We start from the raw sequence: 22235 nt of genomic DNA, 5'->3' as shown, positions 1-22235 counted from the left end.
CTGTATAACTACTAAAACTTTCAATAAGATATATTGATTATAAAAGCACTTATCACATTTTGTACATCACAATTTTAAATCACAATTCTGTATCATTAAAATCGTCCATCGTATAGGAAAGTTTTAATAAAAATGCCCCGTCGTTAATGCGTTAACACCCTCGTTCTCCTTGCCGTAAGAACTTGAACAAATTTCTAAATTTTGATTGCTCCATTCGTCGACAAACACTGACAATATAATTTGTTTACAAACGCCTATGTATAAATCAGCTAAAGTTGCTACAATTAGAAAATTATAATTTTATTTTTATAGTTTCAAAGTCTCTGTAGAGATAAGAATTTTGCCCCGTTCGTGGCGTCGGCGGCTAATTCAGTTTGATCCGACTATATCCTCATCAGGGATCTGATTACGCGGTGATACCGTGGCGATGCCTGTAACGATGCAACCCGAACTACAGCGATGCATATTGTGGAAAATAGATCCACAGGGGACGCTCGTGCGGCTGCAAGCTCTGTTTCAGGCTTGGCTCTCCCGCTATCTCCCTCTCGCACTCATTAAGCCGATGCAGCGTCGGCGAAGATCAAAGCTCGTCTTCTACGGAGGACCGCTTAATACTGGGTGGCGAGTTAAGAGTGTCGTAAAAATTATTAACGGTCCCTCCGCGCGCTCTGCCTTATCGCTGGATCGCCAACTACAGTGGGGTGCATTCGTCGAACCCACTACCACAATATGCAATGACATTTCCTCTCTCGCTTTCGTCCCCCTTCTGCATCCTTAATTCATATTTGAGACTTTGTACTCGTCGAAGTTTATTTCTCTGACGATCGGTTAATTTCCTCGTCGAATGAATTTTTTTGTTACGCGAACGACAATCGACCGAAATCGTTAAACACGTTGAAAGAAAACCCAGGAGCAGTGAAGTGTATAACTGTATATTAATTAATTAATTAATGCTGTACGGTACATTAATTTACAGTTATCGATGCTCGGAACGAGAGTCGCGGTCGATTGTAACAACTACGGTTAATTTTTTTTTCTTTCGCAAAGAAACGTATACTTTCTTTGATATTAAGAGCAACCATTATTGCGTTTCGTTCTGGACCCGCTGGTAGAATCTTCGCGAAGGGATCTTGCCTTAAACGCGCCTATTAGTCGAGAAAGATCTTAATATCAGCCATCTAGTGGCTCGGAAAGGGAACGTTGAAATTTAATTAAAGACTGCTAAAAGGAAATGAGTAATTCCAACGAGCGATGCTCGATTTTTCAATAAATTTGAAGAAAAATGTTTAATTCGTTTGGTGAATATGTTTGGTATTTATAGAATTTTAAAAATGTTGCTTTTAATATTGACGAATGATATTTCCTTGAGAATTATGTCATGCATAAATAAGAGTTTTTCAAATTCAAAAGCTATTACAGGTTGTAAACAGTGCTGGGGCATGTAATCTGGTGCTATGTATTCTGATTATGTTTGTCACGATTACATCTATAAAGTAATGGCAGTGTAATTACAGGGTAATTATCGTAAATCGTTAAACCGTATAATTACCGTGTAATTACTTTATAGAAGTAATCGTGGCGAATGTAATCAAATTATGTTTTGCTTAATATTGAATGTAAATTAAATGTATCTAATTCAGTGTTAAGTTTCCTCCAGATCGGCATTTTAATATGTAATTTGAATAATGAATTTGAAAATGAACTTCCTGGCAAAGTTCAAGATACCTTTCCCTTTCTTTTGATTTATCTCATTTGTACGTGTAATATTACTTTTCTGCGCTCTCTAACCGATAAGTAAGAGTGATCGAGAACTTTTTTAAAATATCTGTCCCCGACGCGTAACAACTTTTTCCCATAAAAGTTCCATTTCAACTGTTCCGACGAAGCCTAGTGAAAAAGTTCCATAACTGTTTCGACCCCTGAAAAATACTGTTTCTTTCGTTGCTATCTTAATCCGTTTCGGGCAGTCAACGAGAACAGTCGCGAGAGATCTTCCGAATCGGAGAACGAAATAAAGACACGCGTCGGTCCGTATCGGAATCGAAAATTGTCTCGTATTTGGTGGAACAAGGTGTCGGGCTTGGTATCGCGGTGGGTGGTCGCGTATTTACACATTACCTCTTTCGATCTGCCAGTTTATCTCGCTCTCTCTTTCCCCCTCTTATTTAATTTTCTCTGTCCCTTCTGCTCTCTGTCTTTCTTTCTCTTCTCGATGGTTCTGTCCTTCTTTTCACACTGCTCCTCACCGCACGTCATACACGTGCTCACGAATATTGAGTGCGTGTGGGAGGCTGCCCAATGAGCGTTCCGGCGTGGAACACGCGCGCGCGCGCACGCACGCACACGCGAAACGACGCACGGAAGTGGTATACGACGCCTAATGAAGTCGCATCGTTATGCAGATATTATGAAGACAGGTTAATAAGTTAATCGTCCGGTGTAACGCTCTTCCCCGTGGCTTAATGAACTTATTCAAAAATGCTGTTCCTTTCTCTACCGTGCACCGGGGTGCCGTGTTTCGGCTTTGTATTAAATTATTATTGCTCATCTTGTATTTCCTCAAAGTATACAAATAGAATCAAAGAAATAGGTCTGGTTAAAAAATCGAACACTTTGTGTTAAATGAAGTAATCATGATTTCCGCAACAAATGAAAAACGTACATGGCATGGAATTACTGGAAGATTAATATTCTGGTAAAAAGGATATTAAAATAACAACAAATCCATAGACGTTGCAGGAAAAACGTTTATTCGATTATACACGCATGAGATAACAATAATAACAGGACAGAATGCGGTTAAACCCTATACTTACTACCGCCAATCAAATCATAACCAGTGGCAGTGGAGACGCGTATAATAAATTATGCAGATTTGCTTGAGTATGCGGTGGCGGTGACGGTGGTTGCTCTGCGGTAAACTCCCGTATTTCCGGCCTCGATTATTATTGCCCAGAGCAGCAGCGATTTCGATCTCCAGAGGCCCGTAAGGGAGTCGTGTTTACCTTCGGTACATCGGTGGCCCTCTTCCGCTCGTCTTCGACTCTCCATCGCACGTCAACCACGTTCACTGCGCTCCTCTGCTCGCCCGGACCTTTTCTACTACAGAGAACGCAAGAAGCGTATACAAAACTTCTCAAAACGGTGTGGAGGCTATGAAGAGAAGAGAGCGAAGAAAACGAGAGAATGAGAGAGAAGGAGATGCTGCGGCGATCTGTAAGCGCCCTTGTGTGCCTCGTGCGTATCACGTAGCTACTGCCGTGTGTAGGTAATGTTTTTGCTCGAGGGGAAATGGTACCGCGTGTGTGGTCCTGCGTCGTGCCCCCTGCACCCCCTGTGATGGCACATCGCCGTATCCTAGCAACGTAGAACGCCACGCCGATTCGGCCAATCACGAATGAGTTCCGATCGCTTCGGCTCGACTCGGCTCATCTCGGCTACGACGTCATCGGTACCTCCAGGAACGTACCACTGTGCCGCGAAAATTGAGATTCACGACATTCCTGTCACGAACGAAATTACGAATATGGTATTCGGTCATTTTTCTTTGTAGATTCGTTGATCTTTCATGCCTAAAGATTTAAACAAATAAATTTGGTAGATATCGGTATACTGAAGAATAATATTTACGTACGACGTAAACGTAACCTAACGTAAGAATACGTTATTTGTATATTTCGAAGAGGATCAGCATCTAGCTAAAAGCTAAATAAACAAAAGCATGTGTACTTACCTGCACTGTATTGTTCTATCATTAAAAAACTTATCCACGTAACACTAATTAGAAGAAAAAATCACAAACCAAACACAATTTATAATATTCGACTAGTTGAGTATTAGAATTATATTCACTGAATATTAAAATCACTCGAGTGTTCGAATATTTGAATACAAAAAAATTTGACGAGTGGTCTCGGTCCTAATCTAATCGAGGCCCATTGGTAAGGTCGTAGAATCACGGCCCTGAATGTTTGTGCAGCTCCGATCTCGGCGAGTGGCGCCGTTGGAGGGGGGCCGTCAACTATGGCCGGCGCAGAAGGCAGGCCACGAAAGAAATGTGGCAGCGCATTTCGTTTAGTACGGACTTAGACTGCTCTAAGTGGCGGTCACGCACGCCGGTGTCCGATCACGACGACGACGTCGTTTTAGAACGCGTGACAGAGAAATTCCTAAACTTTAACGAGAGTTTCCAGCTGCCCTTGCTGGACCGTGGAATACTCACATCTCCTGACGTCGCCTACGCCTTCTTGCGTAAACCGGATACTCGTCACAGCCGCGCTTATACGAATTCGGTAGTCGTGGCGAATTTCTTCGAACGTAGTGTGAATTTTCGAACCAGATCTAACCGTGTCAAGTGACAACGATCGTGACAGTGACACTGAAGTGCGCGTGGCTACGTGCCACGCCAATATCGTGCCGATAGAGACCCGATGCATGTTGTCTTCGTTAACACTGTATCACTCGCATTTATGTAGTTTTTATGACACAAGAAGAAACACGCGCATACGAAAGTGCGGCAAGTATCGTGCGAAAACAGCAGACGATCGACGATACCGTGGACCCGGTTGTCGCGTGATATTTCAAAACAAGCAAACTCGCGTGTGCGCCCTCGTGCTTGTCGGCGGTACTGTGAATCCCGCTAGAGGGAGATACAGAAGAGACAGAGAGAGGGAATACGAGGATCCCGCAGAAAAAGCAAGAGTGAGAGGGGGATAGAGAAAGAGACAGAAGGTAAAGACGAATCGGTGAAGAGGGAGCAGTTACGTATTTACTCTTCTACGGTGGTACGAAGCTAACCTAAAAACCGATACTCGGTCCGTTTTGTGCGTATACCATCGATGGGCACGATACAGCCGCGCATGCGCAGAACAAGTTGTGTGTACCTCGTGCGCGAATTTCGATTACTGTGCTGGTCGCACGTACACGATGTCGAGAAATCGCGCGGTAAACAGGAATGACTGATCGAACGTGTGTTGTGAGATGTGTTTAACGAAAGGTTCGTGCGAGAATTACGTGTAAGCACGGTAGCAGTGAGTGTGAAATCGTTTTCGTGTTCTTCGTGTCTCGTGTTTCGTTCCCGACGTCGTGTCGCGATCCGTAACGTTTCGCTTAGGGAAGAGAAACTCGGGCGATTGAGTTGAAAGAAACGTCTCTGAGGGGAGAAATATTACAAATAATCATACTGCGAAGTGTGCCGGGGCGAATGCATGACGGATCATGGTTTCTGCGTCCGGCCCCACAGGGATCCTAGCGGGACGCCCTTCTGGTTCTCAGTGCCATCAAAGTTTGTCGTCCCACAATGGAAGTACGTCCAAAGTTCACAGCGAAAAGCATGTAAAACCCCACGTCGAAAGCGCGAAGGAACGACACGAGTCAGACCTTTATATCAGGCCAAGTTGGACCGATGCTGCGATTGCGTTGGATCAACTCGAAAAGGTACGTTTCTGTCATGAATATAAAAATAGTTGTCAACAAGTATTTTACATTCTATCATTTTAAATGCAGGATAAACAAAAGATTATCAAATAGTACAAAATTTGTAACATTACCTAACGCCTTGATGAATCGTATCAAACACTTGTTACAAGTTCATTATAGGTTAGTTCAACATTTATCGAATTCGAGTTTACCTAACCCTAAAAGTCTATGAACCTCTTCTTCTTGGATCTCAATATTTTCTAAATTTCGTGATATTATGTTTTCGATGTTATTTTTTGCGTCATTTTCGTTGCTTAATAAAACTAGTATTCCTAATGTGAAGAAAACACGTGAGAGGAGTACAAACGTGTTTCGTAACATCGTTTACATTTCGTGATCCGCGTATTTCGAAAAGTAGGTACAATTGTATAAACGGAACCGACACCAGTGAACGAAAATCGTTTTGGGTCACGGTAAATGCGAGCAGAATGGCAGGTTTAACGAAGAGTGCGTGTGTATTACTAGTTTATGCGTGATTTGCATGCGGAAAGAAAAACAAGGGAGTAGTACGTCTCGTGGATAAGCCAGACGTATCTTACGCCTGGCGTTTAAGTAGCTTGTGGGTTTCCTATCGTGAAACGTCTAAGTAATCGATGAAGTACACGTTCTCTGCGGGTTATACGGGCATCGCTGTCTCCACGAGCCCTCGGTCAGTTACGCTAACCAGACGTAGATAATAGCGTGATCGCACGCCACTTCGTGAGTCCTCCTTTCGGTCGACAGTGGGACAAGATGAGAGTATAAATTTGATGCAAATTATGTTGCTGGTTTACGGTAACTGCGGTTGTTACTTTCTGTCAGGTATTACGATGCGCTTCCATTATAATACGTCGAAAAGTGCTCTTAAACTACGGTTCCATGAATTCTCTTAATCGTAAGAATTTTGTTACCATGGGTAGGATTTTGAAAAAATAATTTCTTAGGAATTGTACACATTCCATATACAGACTTTATTCGTGTATTGTTTGTCGCAAGAATCAATTAATAATAATTGAAACTTGATATAGGTAGGAATTTTTTTCAAGGTTACTTCAAGGTCACATTGTGTTTTTCAATAGCTCTTTCAGAGTTTATATTTTTCGTTTTGTATCATATCTCTAGGATAATTTGACTTTGAAATTTCTAATATAAATTATTTGGCGGAGTTCTGGATTTCAAAAATATTCATTTGATCCTTTTAAAAGGAGTCTGTAGTAAAACACGGGGTTAAGAATCGCTACTGTACATGATTTAATTATTTCGTATATAGCCGTCGGCGTTATCGAGAAGGAGACCAGCCTCGGGCGACATTATCGAAAACAATGCCTCGTTTTAGAAGAAGGAACCGAAGCTTCCGTGCACACTTAGAGGTATATACCCTTTCCACGAACGCCTCTCTAAATTCTCTTGCAGCTAGCTGTAAACTTTCACACACGCGGGTGGTCCGGAGACGTGTTTTTGAAGGTGAGAGCGTCGCGAGGCACGGGAGGGAGGAACGACGAAAGAAAGACAGAAGGATGGTTGAAGTATAGATCGACGAAGGATCGACTTCCTGCCAAGGAATACACCCTCCTTGTCTTCTGTGACACGAACCTCTCGCTCTCCTAAAAAAATCCCCCGACGAAGACAGGGACGACGATCTCGAGCAGTCTTGCGACACCGAGATCGTCCCTCGAGATCTTTCGATCTCGAATGCCAGGCAAAATGTGCATGGCACGTGAACCAGGGGCTATCGCCTTTCGAAACGGCCCAAACAGGGAGGGAGCTCTTTTCTTTAATTTTTCTGAGAACCCAGCACCCCTGGTGCACCTTTCGGACACCTTCTGTCGTTAGGTTTCCCGTGTCTCATTTTCCATTTTCATAATATACCGTTTCACCTAGTCCTGTAATAGATTAGTATATTTAAATCAGAAAAATATCATTTTATTTTTTTTCTTTTTAATTTTGTATAAAATCGTCGTCTTCTCAAAAAAGAACTTTAACACGTCCTTCGACAGTCGACGCTCAATAACTTTCCCTTTTCGAAGTGGACCCACCACGAAGTCCCATTCATGCCACCCCGTCGCGAAGTGTCCGAAAACTGCTCGCGTTACACTAATAATAATAGCAATTACCGAGTGGTATTGGCACACAGCCTGCAACAGTAGAAATAATTCTTCTCGGAAGATTTTTTATCCCCCAAACCCATATGTTGGACCACCCAGTACGAACTTTTACGATACTGCGATGTTATCTTTAAGCGCTCTACGTATCGATGAAGTACGTCCTTCAGATTTACGCGTGCTCGAATGAAAAGCATGTCTTGGCCGCGTTTTCTTTCTTTCTCGTTCGGAGAACGAGTTCCATCGAACCGTACGGACGGGAGATTATCTGAAATCACGTCTGTTTTTTGTATCCACGTTTCTTTCGAAGATTACGATTAACAATTTCATTTCCTGCCTCACAGAAACGAGTATCTCAGCTTGTGCAATTCCACGAGACCGTCTTTATCTACCGTACGATATTCCCTATTGCGTAATCCACTGTTTCGAACAATCGTTTTGCCACATCGAACCCGAACGAATGGAGGCAAAGAAGCATAGACAAAGAATGGCGGAAAGTAACTGCTTCGTAGCGTGGAACCTTCGCGAGATTAGGTATTCCGCTTATGGGATCCCATAGTTCGAATCTAGTTTGAAAAGGGGTTGTTGAACTTGTCGGGTATTGCACTACCACCGATGTGACTATTACGCGCTGTTAATTTTGTATAAATTAATTGCCTCTATATTTATCAACATTATACCCTTCGTCGTGCATCCATGTATATCCACGTGAGCTAACGCGAGAAAAAAGGATGAAGAAAAGTAGGTGAGCACTGTCAGTCAGTCACGACGATGCTTTTCGTCTTGTCGATCATTCGTGGAATATGTTCAAAGCACGAACTCTGTTCCAGTCGGACGACCACAGGTACATTCGCGACGTGGAAACAGCTTGTGTGACCACCCAGAGAGGCTAGCTTGAGCAAAACGTTCTCAAGAACTGACGTTGGGCTCGCCTGTTACATATTATAGGTATACGTATCTCGGGCCGTGGAAGGATAACAGCAATTGAAAATAATGCGTTTCTTTTATTATTATCGTGGGCAACTTTTCTCGATGATTACGCCATTTAGGAATCTCTGAAATTATACGTTAAACGCCGAGGTTTGAAACAATTTAACGTACAGAATAATTAGAAGTTTATACAATCTAGGGTAAAATCGCTCTAAGCTGTTTTTAAAATACCAAATAAAATGTTACATATATACGAATAACAACAGGAAAGGTTCTAATTTGAGTTGAGTTATAAATATGAAAAAAAATAATTTTGTGGGTTCTCTGAGCTTCTTAAAATGCAATAGCAATCGTAGTTCAACTATTTGTTTAATTATCTTTATTAGTTCGTATTTTGCAAACTTTCTGCCCACTTAGACAAAGCTCATAACTCAATGGGCCCACTTAGTCAAATCTCGTAACTCAACGGACCCACTGGTACCTCCATATTTTACTGTCATTTAATGTCATATTTTACTGCCATTCAATGTCATATTTTACCGCCAGAAGCGAACCCAGATGTCGCCTCCGAAGCGTACAAGTGCGGTCCAGTGGACTTCGCAGTTACTCGTTCGAAACTAATTCGAACTAAGCAACGAACGAAAGAAATTACAATTTCGTCGTGCAAATTAAAAGAAAAAAAATTAACCACGACTGCTCAATCGCGTTGGTCGTAACTAAACGCAGTCGAAGCGGTAATCGAATAGTTCGATAGTCGAATCTTCGAGTTTTTTCGAGCTCTATCGATTCGACTATCGATAGGGGGTATCGAGGCGGTCGATGGCGATGGCTAATTGGTCGTAGCGACTAATAAATGGTGTCGCTAGTTGAATGAAAAAGGTGAAGCGGTTAGAGGCGTTCTCGCGTCTAAAAATACGAGTACGCGCGAAATTCTCGATGCCACCGAGGAACAGAGGAGCGCGAAAGAAGCGCCGCGGGCACCAAGGGGGGGATTACGTGCATACGCTGCGAGGCGAGCGGTGCTCGTACGGGCGAGCTCCGCCACCCAGGGCGATCGGCGCGACTAAAGCGAACCGATCGCGCCGCTTCTCGCTCCCGTTTTATCGTTTACGCGATTGCACAATTACGATGTCACCGGCGGCGGGAAGTGGTGACAGTGGCGGCCAGCCGGCGTGCAACCGGCGACGGGGGAAAAAAGGACGAAATTCGGGGTCGACGGTCCACTTTTCTTGCCGGCCTCTCAAAAGGGAGAGCCACTCGGCGCGGTGTGCGCCCCGCGTTCATGCCGGATGAGTCAGTCGGTCTCACGGGCACTGCCCCTACGATTCTCTGTATGCATACTTGCGCGTGTGCATATATCTCTCAAACCTCGAAAGATGGACCCGCACCGGCGTTGGCTCGATTCTGGCTAGAGACGCATAGCGTGACGAGCAATGGACAAAAGTATAATAAAAACACTGAAGTACAAAATTTTTTGGGAGCGGTTTTAGCTTCCTGTACACGGCCATCGTAACATATCGATAGCTTGTTATTGAGATTTCTCCATTTTGAGTTTAATAATTTCATTTCAATTTTGTAATGCATTCTTGAATCATAGAGGAATCGTACTAACAATTTATCGTGCTTCGACGTTTTTGAATTATTTAAATATAATAATTCGTATCTTACTCGACGTGTTTCTTATATTTTTGCATATTAAGTGTATTCTCCAGTTTTTTGACAATTTTAATTTCCCATAAATGCATAAACATCCGCACTCGTCAAGTCTAATATATCGCCAAGATGGATAAAAAATATGCCTCCTGTTCAGAATAGAAGATTAATTTCATTGGGCAATAACGACAGTAATAATTTTGATTTTCTTCCGGAAGCTTTAATAGTGCGATGCAAAATAGATAAATCACATTATCTAAATTAATCCAGAAATTATCAAAATTCGTTTATGGACAAATTTTTTCATTTATTTTAAAACATTGTTTCTCGGGGGATCTAGATCCCCCATCTCGTTTGCGTGAAATTCGTGGAAATACGATTCCTCCGAGGCGGGTAACCTTGATCTTGGTAGACGTAAACCGGAAGTGCGCATAATTTCTTTCGCGTTGTGTGTTATACGCGTCGATTACCACGCTTGATCGTGTCGTACGTATTTACGCACCTGTGCACGTATGCATCATCGCGAGTGTCCACTTACTCCAATTTGTTTACCGTCCTCGAAGATGATTCAGTTACAGGCAACGGCCTCGACCTTCTGCGCCATCTTCTATACACAATCACTTATATATGATCGCGTGATCGTATTTCCTAAACACCGACCAAGCCATACATCCCTCATTATTATTATTGTTTGTTAAAAAATACTTAATTAAACGCTCAACTCAGAAGACGAACCACTTTTTACACTTTTCTATTTGCAATAAGTGCTGTTATACACTTTTTTTTTAGTAAAAAATCATAACGTAGGATCAAATTAGTTTTATTAACCAAAATTTAAGAATATTCTAAACTATAGAAACTAAGTAAATTATTGCCGAATATATTTGTTGAAAAATTGCAATAGATTGCAGTACACATTTATAAAGTCACATACCGATACTTGAGGTGTTCGAACCAAAGAAATTTCAGTCCCTACACTTTTCTATTTTCAATAACAGTGCTGTCATAGACATTTCTTTTTAGTAAGCAATCGTAACGTAGAATCAAATTAGCTTTATTAACCAAAATCCAAGATCATTCTAAGCTACCGGAAATGAAGTAAATTATTACCGAATATATTTGTTAAAAGATTAGAATAGAGTGCAGTACACATTTATAAAGTCACACACCGCTGCTTGAGGGGTCTCGAACTAATGAAATTCTTTTCGATGCACGAGGCCAGCGACAACTTTCGAGGGATCGAGAACGCGTCGGGGCAAAGATAACGATAAACTCTGAGCCGTACTATTTTATAATCGCATCTTAATTTCTGGCAGCTGAAACCCTCGGTCTCCGAGCACAATGCTGTACATTCACGCACGTTGCGTCGGCCCCGACCATCGAGTGAGATTAAAGGGCGCCGACACTACGTGTGAGGCTTTTACACTAATAATACCTACGAAAGAGAGGGCCTCGTAAACGCCCAGGGGGTGGAGGCGATGCCGACCAAGAGCACCGCCTTTCCTTGGGGACGTTGGTTACACGATACGCTTAGAAGCTCATCGAAGTCGTGCGATTCTAATGTATAACGCGTGACTTCTCTAACCCTTCGCGCTTCTATGTCGAGCTAAACTCGATGTAACACCAGCTCGAACGAAATATAATGTTCGAACTCGACAAAGAAGTCTCTTTACTTTTCGTATGTATTTTTTCTCAACATTACATTTCATTTAGATTAGATTTCATCAGTGTTTGCAATATAACATGGGTATATAAACAAAATTTAAATGGAAGATTTAATGTAATTATTCCTCATTTGTAAGAAAAACATAGAGATTGTACAGTATGCTCTAATTAATGTTAAATGCAAAGAAAAATAAGCAAAACAGTATTTGATCCATACGAAATTATCTATAAGAGTAAATGTAGTACAATGATTTTTTAGTCAAAAATGTTTACGCGTTGTATAATATCAGCACAAGAAAATCAAAATTGACTAAATATCCACAAGATTCCAAGACTCGAAATTAGAAAAACTGAAACGGAACTGACCTACAGATCTACTTCCAGCATCTAAAGATCATCAAGCTAGCTTCGCTAGAAGGGAGCGACATCGATGGATGACTTCCTCTCCAAGTTGTAGCTCGTCATCCAATTTACTTCGCGCAATTACAGTTTGTAGATTGAACACGCCATTTTAGCAGATAGAAATGCACGTCGGATGTAAATGAAACGATCGTAAGATTCAATAATCAGTTTGAACGTCAAACATTAATACCGATACGTATCGAGCATTACGTTGACGTCTTAAACAGGTCTTGAAATAAGTTGTCATTGGTATTAATAGGGTGCACAATACTTACTGACATTTTCAAACGCAATGAATTATTGAGACCTCAACGAGACAGCGACGCAATTATTGTCAGACTCGTGAATTATTTAAATAACTTCGAACTAAATTTTTTTTTGACCTCGATAATCATATTTTTAAAAAACAATCTCCCAATTTTGAGGATTATATGATCAGATACATGATATAGCACATTTAATATGGTGCATCGTGTTTTTCATTGAATTATAATTTCATTTATGATGATTTATGGTTATGATCTAAGGCTCCCCTGATAGGAGGTGGTTTCCAACTGAGAGGTGCAGTCGAGAATCTGTTACAATATCCTTACTCAATATAAAACACTGTAATTTGTATTCTCTTTAAAACCAAATAAGCCTCTCGTACTGATTTATCGATTTCAAAACAAGTAGATTGAAACAAGTTTTGTTATGTTGACTTAACACATCCTCAGAGATGAATCCTGTGACTCCAGTTGTCGACTTCAGAGTGATTCTTCATAAGAGCATTAAACATTTCTTGAATGTATCGAAAGTATTAAAACAAACCTCGATTTCTATCGTTTCAAGTCTTCTGTCGATACCTGAAAGTTTACAAGCGTTTTGTTGCATCATTTTTGATGTACGATGGTCTACGTGGGCGTCTTTGATTTTTCTTTACTCCAGTTAGGACCCTGACCAGCGACTCGAAGCGACAGTTTCGTGAAATCGGGATAAAGGGCAGATTTTCGCGTGGAAAATTTTCAAACGAGTACACCGTAGAGCTTCCCGCTTCTAATGGCGTAAATCTGCTGTAAAGGTGGACGGAGTAAGTCAGAACGAAATGGATGAGACTCGAGAACGTCGGGTCGGCCGTCCCTTTCATCCTCGCTGAGGGATACACGCCCCTTGCTTGCTGAAACCTCTTCAACCGAGGCCCTTTGCGTAGGGTCAGTACCTGATTGATGTGCCTACCTATTGGTCAAACTTGAATCCTTCGAGTTGCGGGTATGACTTTGTCCTTGAAGAACCGACAATTACGAAATTATAGACCAGTATTATCCGCTGACTCCGCCAGCAATATATTTTTAACGTTCTCGACTCGTGGTCCTCGTAAACTAATCCGTAGTTTTGTGAAAAGGAAATACTTTTCTAAGAAATGAAGAATCAACGTGAAATGCTTTGTAAGTAATTTTCGTTTCTTCTTTCGTGCCTGCAATTACTACCCTTATGGGATGGTGTCTCATACAGTCGATCTTATAAATCCCAATTTATTTTTATTTTGTGTGTATACCTAATAGTAATATCAAGGTCTCTGTTTGGTTAATGGAGTGGAGTGCAATCGATCTTTTATAAATTCCAATTTATTTTTACTTCGTACGTGTAGCTAATAGTAATACAAGTTCTTTATTATCTGTTTGATTTATCTTATAAATTCCAATTTATTTTTATTTTGTATACCTAATAGTAATGCAAATTCTGTATTATCACTTTGATTTAGGGGTAATTAAAAGCTCGCAGAGCAGTGTAATTGCAAGGCGATTGTTCCCACAATTTAGTTATGGCGTTACGATGGAGGGTATAGTTTCCGATAAAGGAAGAAACGCATTTATCAGCGCGTCGAATGAAGACATGATACAGTATTGATATATTCATTAGTCCCCTAATAAGAGAGAATCGCATCTCGGCAAATACAGAATGCTCGATCTCAATTACATTTACGACTAAATCGTCTCGCCACTTATTAAGCGAGCTCGAACAAACTTGGCTCTGCCATTAATCACGCACCGTGCGCCTTTCGATGCCAATCGTGCATCAAACGGGAAGAACCGCGGAGTGGCGTGGTTCTTCTTACCTGTACGTGATTGCTCGAGGTGGAAGCTCGTTACTGGAATCCAACCGAAGGTTTTCCTTTCGAATAGGCATCGCCGGTGGAATTCTTCGGTCGATTAGAGCGCCAGTCGGATCGAGTTTCTTGCGGACACTTTCGAGCCGTACCTACCGCAAGAACCTATTCGTTTATCTGGCAAGTCGCATGTCGTATCCGCGCGCGTACAGAAACCTCCTCCTCCTTCTACCCTTCGGTGGTGTAATCCTTTTCACCCCAAACCACCGTCCTCTTCGTCGCGACCACGGTGATTTTGAACGCACCGCGAGGATTTTCTGACGCGCGCAGCATCTAGACGAGAACGGGGAGATAGGCATCGGGCTTCGTCCACCCACGGGAATCCCACACGGGGAACGCGCAAGCATTCAATTTCGCCGTGGCGTGCGGACCCACGTTCGCGCGCGTTGCTTTTGTGTTCCACGAGCGAGACACGTGCCTTAGAATTCACGCGAACGCCGGCCACGGACGTACAGGGTGTTTCCAAATTGGACGATCCTACGAACGAAACACATCTCTCGTTAGAATCTAGTTTCAGGATCGCTTCCAACGTTCTCCGTCTCTTTGAAATCTTACTGGTAGTTATTTACTTTAGGGCAGCTCAACTCCAATTTCGATGGTTTTGAAATACGTTGCAGAAAATAAGGTTCTGGACAAGTTTTTCCTGGCACCCAATAAGTGGCAACGCACGGCGTGGCGAGTATATCTCGCTTTACAAGGGTGTGTTTTTCTAGTAATTTCTACGACAACACAAGAAACAAATTTTATTATCCACTGTATCATTAAAATCATCGTATAGGAAAGTTTTAATGAAAATGCCCCCGTCGTTAATGTGTTAGTAACTCCTAAACTATTCAATTTTCGACCTAAGACCTTTAATACTTTTTTTTAAGAGGATACAAAGATGCATCGATTTATGAAAAAGAAAAAATATAATTTTACTAAGAAAATTAAGGTGATCTTAATTTTTTATCGAATAAAAAGTTATTTGCCAATTTTTTCGTTTACAATTTGTTGTCACGAGATTACTGAATGACTTTTATTGGAAAATATTTGTCAGTTTATCGAGAATGCTTGAAAAAATCGAATTAATCACTGAAGTTCATTGAGTATAGGTCAAAGGATACAAAATTAATACTTGTTTGAATTTTTTCTTTAAATATATTTTTTAAATCAATTACATATTATATTATGCCTAACATATAATGCCAAGAATGCATTACAAAATTGAAATAAAATTATTAAACACAAAATGAACAATAACAAGCTATCGATATATTACGAACCCTCAATGGTTTTCCAAAAATGCATTGCAAACTTGTAACGATATTATTAAACACAAAATGGACAATAGCAAGCTATACATTACGATCCCAGAAATAGCAACTAGAATAAATCGCTTGTATTTGCGATCTAGTCGAGATTGCCACTTCAACTTTTTACATGGGTCGACGATCTACTTAATTACAGGCGAAACAGAATCCATTAAGCTTCTTTCGACACGTTGCAACGATAGAATTAAATGATTTATTTATCAGGCGGAAACGGATTTAAACCGAACAACAGCATCTTTAATTACGTTCGAGAAGAAATTCCGTTCGTTCGAACGCGCTGGTACAGCGCTCTCGAAACTGGTCGAATTTTCGCGAACGAGAAAGGTTCGAGATCAGCGAAGAAACCGAAAGGAAAGGCGAGGGAAGGACGACCGGGAGAGAGTAAAAAGGACAAGAGAAAAAGGAAGCGGAGACGCCACGAGTCGCTCTCGAGACGTCTATATAGCTGGGCATACGTGGTGGAGCGGGCCCAGGAGAGAAGGAGGAATTCCCCCTTTTTCCCGTAAGTGGTCCCCGCGGACCTTATGGGGTTTCTCGTGGTGGGCAATATCTACATATTACAACCTCGTGGCGCGGGGACCACCGTCGTTGACATAAGATCCTGTTATGCTGTCTGCTATCTCTTCGCGAAGCTCGTGTCGCGCCGTAAAAAACATTAAAAGTACGAATAACATAAATTCGTTAAGCGTATCTCTCTCCCCCGCTTCGAATTCTCCGCGCTGACCCCGTCGTACGGAGCATCGAAATCGTCAGACAAGTCGCGGATCTCTTCCGTTTCTTCAACCCTTCCCCCGACGATCCAGAGATCCTCCGCTCTCCTCGATCCCTTTTCTTCATACTCCTCGGCACGGATAATTGTTTAATCGGTCTCGTGCCGCGACTAGATCTTAAACGGGATCGGAGTTATGTCACGGGGGCTCCCGCAACCGCTGGATTGAGTTATTATAACGGGCTCGCCTCTCGATTGCCTTCGCGCGAGAACCCGAGAGAGTCGAGGGGAGAAGCCTGAGTCGACGGAATTCGTTCTCGCGATATGTCTTGTTCCTTTCCATGAAAGCACCGTGCTCCTCGAACGCAGATAACATCGTCGTGAAATATCAAGTCGCCCTTTGATCTTCGTTAAGATTCGTATCCGACCATCGACTCGTATTGTGCCGAGTAATAAGTTTCTAGGAGCATTGTCCCGAACAGGGGTGCAAAATGTGGCTGATTTATTCGAACTGGTCCCTGGGGGTACCCCTGGTGTCTCGGTTATTCAACAACTACATTTTGTCTGTCGATACAAGGGTTGATGAAGAAGCTTACTAGAATACAGGGCTCGAGTTTACAGGGGATGTTTTGCTAAGAGAAAAATTCAAGTCTGTCGAAAACGGTGAACCACTCGTCTCATAGTGGTGTTTAGGGGAGGTCGTCGGAGGCAGAGTTCCCCAGGGACCATGTGGCCGACGAGGATTGTCTGCACGTCTAGAGTTACCGAGTCTGGCCGGCCGCGAGGCCGCGGCACCAGAGTTAATTGGCTGGAAAACCTTGCTATCCGATACTCGACGCCCCGGCTACTGCTCTGAGATACGTAAGCGCGTGTAATCTGTATTTTCATCTGTACTGTCTATCGCGCGGCGTTACCCGGGTCCACCTCTTGGCTTCTGTCGAGCTCTAACTGTACTCTCCAAGGAGCCCAGACCCCGGGAGGAGAAAAGCGTCCGTTCCTTTTCTCCCGCGTCTCGATTCCGTTCTGATCCGTGCCTCTCCTCGACCTTCCCTCTCCGTCTTTCTTTCCCTGTCGGCCAGGAAAGATAGGTATTGTTGCGGGTGGTCCACGGTGCACATTGTCAGACCGGCCACCAGGTAGTGTGCAGCGTTGCCGCTCGCAATGTTGCGAACGTTCCTCTCCCTTCTATCCTCTGTCCTGTCTCTTTCTTTCGCTTCTCCTCCTTTTTCGAACCGTTTTATTTTCGTTTTATTCGCCCCGTTTCTCGCTCTTTCGCGGCCGCCTTCCGTCTCCGTTTCGTTTACGCGCCATCGGGACGAAACGACCCCGACGACGCTTCCTTCGTCGACCACCCCCTAGTTTCCCTCCGATTTTCACGACACTCGTGGTCAGTTCACACTTTCCTCCCGCTGTTTACTATTTTTTCGACTCCGATAGAGGGTCAGAGCCCGTACGTACGACCCGTGACCAGCTACTTATCATCGTCGAAGCCCACGCGGCCAATTTAAAGCGCTCCGGCTGCCGTTCCGGCCCGCCGCCCTTTAACCGGGCGGAATCTGTTTCTTTTCTCGAAAATCGTAGGCGGTATCGGCCTGGAATCGACGGGGCGGCTCGTAAACCTGTTGGAGCAAATCGGAAGATCGAGTATCGCGAGGCTGTTACCGTTGTCGGAACGATTTAACGACGGCGACAACAACGCTACTTTAGATACCGATTTTAACTACCGCCGATCGAACGATTTCAGAGCTGATTTTTAAACTGTTTCAATAGATTTGCAAACTATTTCTCTCGGGGCTTGTAAAATAGTCGAGAAACTAAATTGTACCGATAGTTGCACAGTTTTTAGAAAATTTTGATTCATTTGTGTTATTCTACCCCCCGCCTTGCTTTAAAGTAAGTTTTATTTTATTCCAATCGATTAACTGATTGCGAGATTTTGCAAACTGGAATCGTAAATAACGATTTGGAGTAAATTTAAATTTCTCCAGCGAAAGGTGTTTTGTAAATGGAAGCCCGAATTTTAAATAAGATAAATATCAGAGCCAGATTATATCATAACTGCGAGTAATTTAAAATTAAAATAAACCTAGAATCTCTGAAAACGATTTATTATGAACATTTTGGCAATTGACACACTTTTTTGTTGAACTAATCTTTCATCGAGTCATTGATGGAATAGGCTAAAATTGCGGTTCACCTTTCTCAGGGCAAGGCGGAAGGTCAAAGGTCTGTGGTGTGGATCAGGGCAAGGCTGCAGGATCAGCTGAGTCAGCTGGGCTACTTCCTGCAGAGGCACGCAGGCAAGGTCCTCTTCCTCGCGATCGTCGCTTTGGCTACGTTCTGCGTCGCCCTCAAGTCCGCTCAGGTTCACAGCAAGGTCGAACAACTCTGGGTTCAAGGTAAGTGCGTCATCGTAATATTGCACGAATAATTTCCATCGATACCAAAGAGATACAAACAGAAAACTAGATCGTTTTCGCGCTGAAAAAATGTCTTCTCGTGGCCCACGAAAAACAAAATCGTATTTTTTGGAACACGGTTGGCTGTCGTTGATCAAATCCCTCGAGCTTCCTGAAGAGACTTTCGTTCGTATTAAATCTAGTACCAGCGGTACCGATTACCGTCCAAGATTGATTATGCCTATTCGAAGCTGAGAACGAAAGTGCAATTGATTGTAGCAGTTTGTTTCTTGCGTGGAAATTACGCTAGCCACGGGTACAGAAATCAAAGGATTTGATGAATGACCATGGGACTTTGTAACTCGGCGATGTACCGTCAGTTCCCTTTGTAATACAGAGCGCACATCTGGTACGGAATGCATTTTCTGCAAACCGCGGTGCACGCTTGCAAGGTGTACGACACAGCTTGTGTGTTCGCGATGACAGGGACATTATTCTCTCCCTTTCAACGTTTTCCGCGTTCCCCTTAAACGCTCAGAAAATTTGATCGCCGTGGCTCGATTTCTCGAACGTTATCCGTCGTTTCTCTTCAGCAGCTGCGATCGCGAGCAGCGGAGGAACGATAACAGTTTATCCGGGCGGCTTAATGGCTCGACGTCCGTCGAAATTAGGACGGAACTAGGCCGGGTCGCGTCCGTTCCTCCTCCGACGTAATTTGTGCTTTGAGAACCGGACAGTTTCAGGTGAAAAAATACGGCCGCGCGAAGAGGGACAGATGGAAGCCAGAACGGAGTGACAAAACGAGGACAGAGAATCGAACGAAACCGCTTTACCCCCACGCTCTCCACACCGTACATTAGTTTGCTCGCTGGGTGGCCCTCTATATTTATCCGTGGTCCGAAACGCTAATTCGAACACCCCGTTGCTAACTTAAACTTCAGCCGCGCGAGCAAAATCGAAAGATTTCGAACGCCTCCGTGGAATTACGCGGGATCGACTCTCGCTTTTTGCCACGCTCGACGAAATGCAATTATTTATTAAAAAAAAATTTTTTTGAAGTCATAAAAATACATTGAAACAACGCAGTATAATACAATAGTATCTCATTATATTTCATATTGTCTTACGTGATTATTAGATCTACTTTCATTCCCAAATAATTATGCAGTCGCTAGAAAAAATATTTCTCTACCTTTTCGTGTGCATATTACATAGATTAGAAATAATCAATTTATAAAAATAGTTCATAGTATAATTTCTATAACGAAACGAGAATACACAGGGTGTTCGACCACCCCTGGGAAAAATTTTAATAGGAGATTTTAGAGGCGAAAATAAGACGAAAATCAAGAATACATTTCCGGCCACACAGTATATTTTCAGTAAAGAATTTTTGTCTCGAAAGTACGTAGGATTTCGGGGGTATGTCTATTCACCAAAAATAATTGTAATTAACTCCCGCATCTTAAAATAATTTTTTTAGAATCATTTGAAAATTTTTTTTTTCGTTGAAAAATTTAGGCACCTACCCCCTGTCGATTTTTCTTAAAAATTCGGTTTTCATTTTTAGTGATTTTGTTTGACGCCCTACAGAAAAGTTCTCTAATACTTTTTTGTAGGTACCCATGAGCTCTGCTTCAGAAAAAAGTTTCATTGAAATATATTCACTACTGTAGGAGTTATGGCTGTTTGAAAATTGGACCATTTTTATGGGGTTTTTCTCATTTTGCGGGGTCAAGGACCAACTTTTCGAATACTTTTGCAATTTGTACATATTCTCCACCAAAATACGCGTAGTTCGCTTTTTTGAACATTAAAATCGTCCAATCCGTTCAGAAGTTATGACGTTTTAAAGATATACTTGAAATTTTGGAGTAACATTTCTGGCCTGAAATTATATTTTCGGTGAGCAATTTTTTTCTCGAAAATGGCTGGGATTTCGAAGGTATGTCTATTGACCAAAAATGATTGTAATTGACCGCTGCAACCAAGAATATTTTTTTCAGAACGATTTGAAACACATGAAATTTTAGAGGAATCATTCATTCATGATCAGACATTATATTTTCGGTAACGAATTTTTTTCTCGAATCCGAGTAGGATTTCGGAGGCATATATATTCACCAAAAATGATTATAATTGACCCCTGCATCCAAAATTAATTTTTTTAGTATGATTTGAAAATTTTTAATTCAATTTCGTAATAACTTTTTAACGAAGCCTCAATCAACAAATTGATATTCTTGATTTTCGTCTTATTTTGGCATCTGGAATCTCGGATTAAAATTTTTCCCATGGGTGGCCGTACACCCTGTATAAACACCAAGTTTAACACTAGCTTGTTTCTCATTTCTTATTGAAAGTTTTTATCTGGATAAAAATCGAGGCACGGGGTTTTACGACACGGAGACGAACAGCGAAAAGTATTCTGCGGTATCGGGGACAAATATTGCTTTCCACGAGCAGAGAGGAGTTACATTGCGGTGTCACGGCTAACTGTTCCGTAGATTCTTTCGTCTCGGTTCGCTTGGCACGAACGCCGCGGTCGTCTTTCGCCTAGGATCAAAGTTAAGGCCATCGGATTTCCTCGAGCGCGAGGAAGAGTCCAACGGCTAGATTATAGACGTATCAGCGTTTTATGAGATTTTAATGAGCAAACGAGTTTGCACGGGATCGCTCTCGAGCAGCATTCGAGCGGCGTAACGATCAGCGAAGCGTGAATCGCGCGAGCGCCCTTTAAATGAAATTCCGACCGAGTGACGGGCAAAAATTTGTATCCGCAATTATTTCACGGGAAATCGTTAAAACGCCATCCATCTCGAGAGCAAGCTTTCCCTAATCGAACTGTAATTCGAGTCGACAGCAGTCCTTTCGCTCGAGTTGACCACCCCTGCTGCAGAAAATATTTTATTTCCTGGTTTAACCCTTAAGTGAATTATTCGGGCAAGTTTAAACTAATAATTATTTAATAAATGTCAATGTAATTATTTGAATATTTATATACTTCCCCATTAGTTCATTATTTTTTAAGTGATTTAAAAGAAAGTTGATTTCCATTTACCAACTTGGTAAAAATCAACATTTAGTAAAGTAATTCAGTTGAGATTGGGAGTCCACTTAAGGGTTAAATTATCTAAATAGAATATTCTATTTTATTCTCAGAAGTGTTGCTTTTTATTTGATACATTATTTTATTTTAATCGTAAACAGTTTATTGTTTAAAATATTTTCCCTGCAAATTTTGCCCATTTTTGCTCGTGGAATAGTTCGATAGAGTAGGAAGGGGACCTCATCGAAGCAATGAACTCCGTGTATCCGATCGAAGTGTATCGCGATGCGCACGAAAGCGTTCGAGACTAATTAATACCATATCACGAGCGCGCAACGGTGTGCAGAAAAACCGGCGAACAATTTGCACCGCGGTGTCGCGGCTTTTTGCGACCACGAGTCGTTATGCGT

General features: G+C 42.1%; 1 protein-coding gene across 2 annotated transcripts in view; it reads left to right on the top strand.

The window, feature by feature from the left end:
* Nucleotides 1-4775: 4775 nt before the first annotated feature.
* Ptc (protein patched) overlaps nucleotides 4776-22235 on the top strand; it is a 50897-nt gene continuing 33437 nt past the window's right edge. For both annotated transcript variants that reach the window (XM_076781804.1, XM_076781803.1), the window contains exons 1-2: nucleotides 4776-5436; nucleotides 18584-18776. In XM_076781804.1, coding sequence (XP_076637919.1) covers nucleotides 5218-5436; nucleotides 18584-18776 — 412 coding nt within the window. In that variant the 5' untranslated portion in view covers nucleotides 4776-5217. The remainder of the gene's footprint in view (nucleotides 5437-18583; nucleotides 18777-22235) is intronic.

The sequence above is a fragment of the Colletes latitarsis genome, chromosome 14 (genome assembly GCF_051014445.1).
Source record: "Colletes latitarsis isolate SP2378_abdomen chromosome 14, iyColLati1, whole genome shotgun sequence".
In the NCBI taxonomy this organism is placed as follows: domain Eukaryota; kingdom Metazoa; phylum Arthropoda; class Insecta; order Hymenoptera; family Colletidae; genus Colletes; species Colletes latitarsis.
This window is presented reverse-complemented; position numbering and strand designations above follow the sequence as displayed.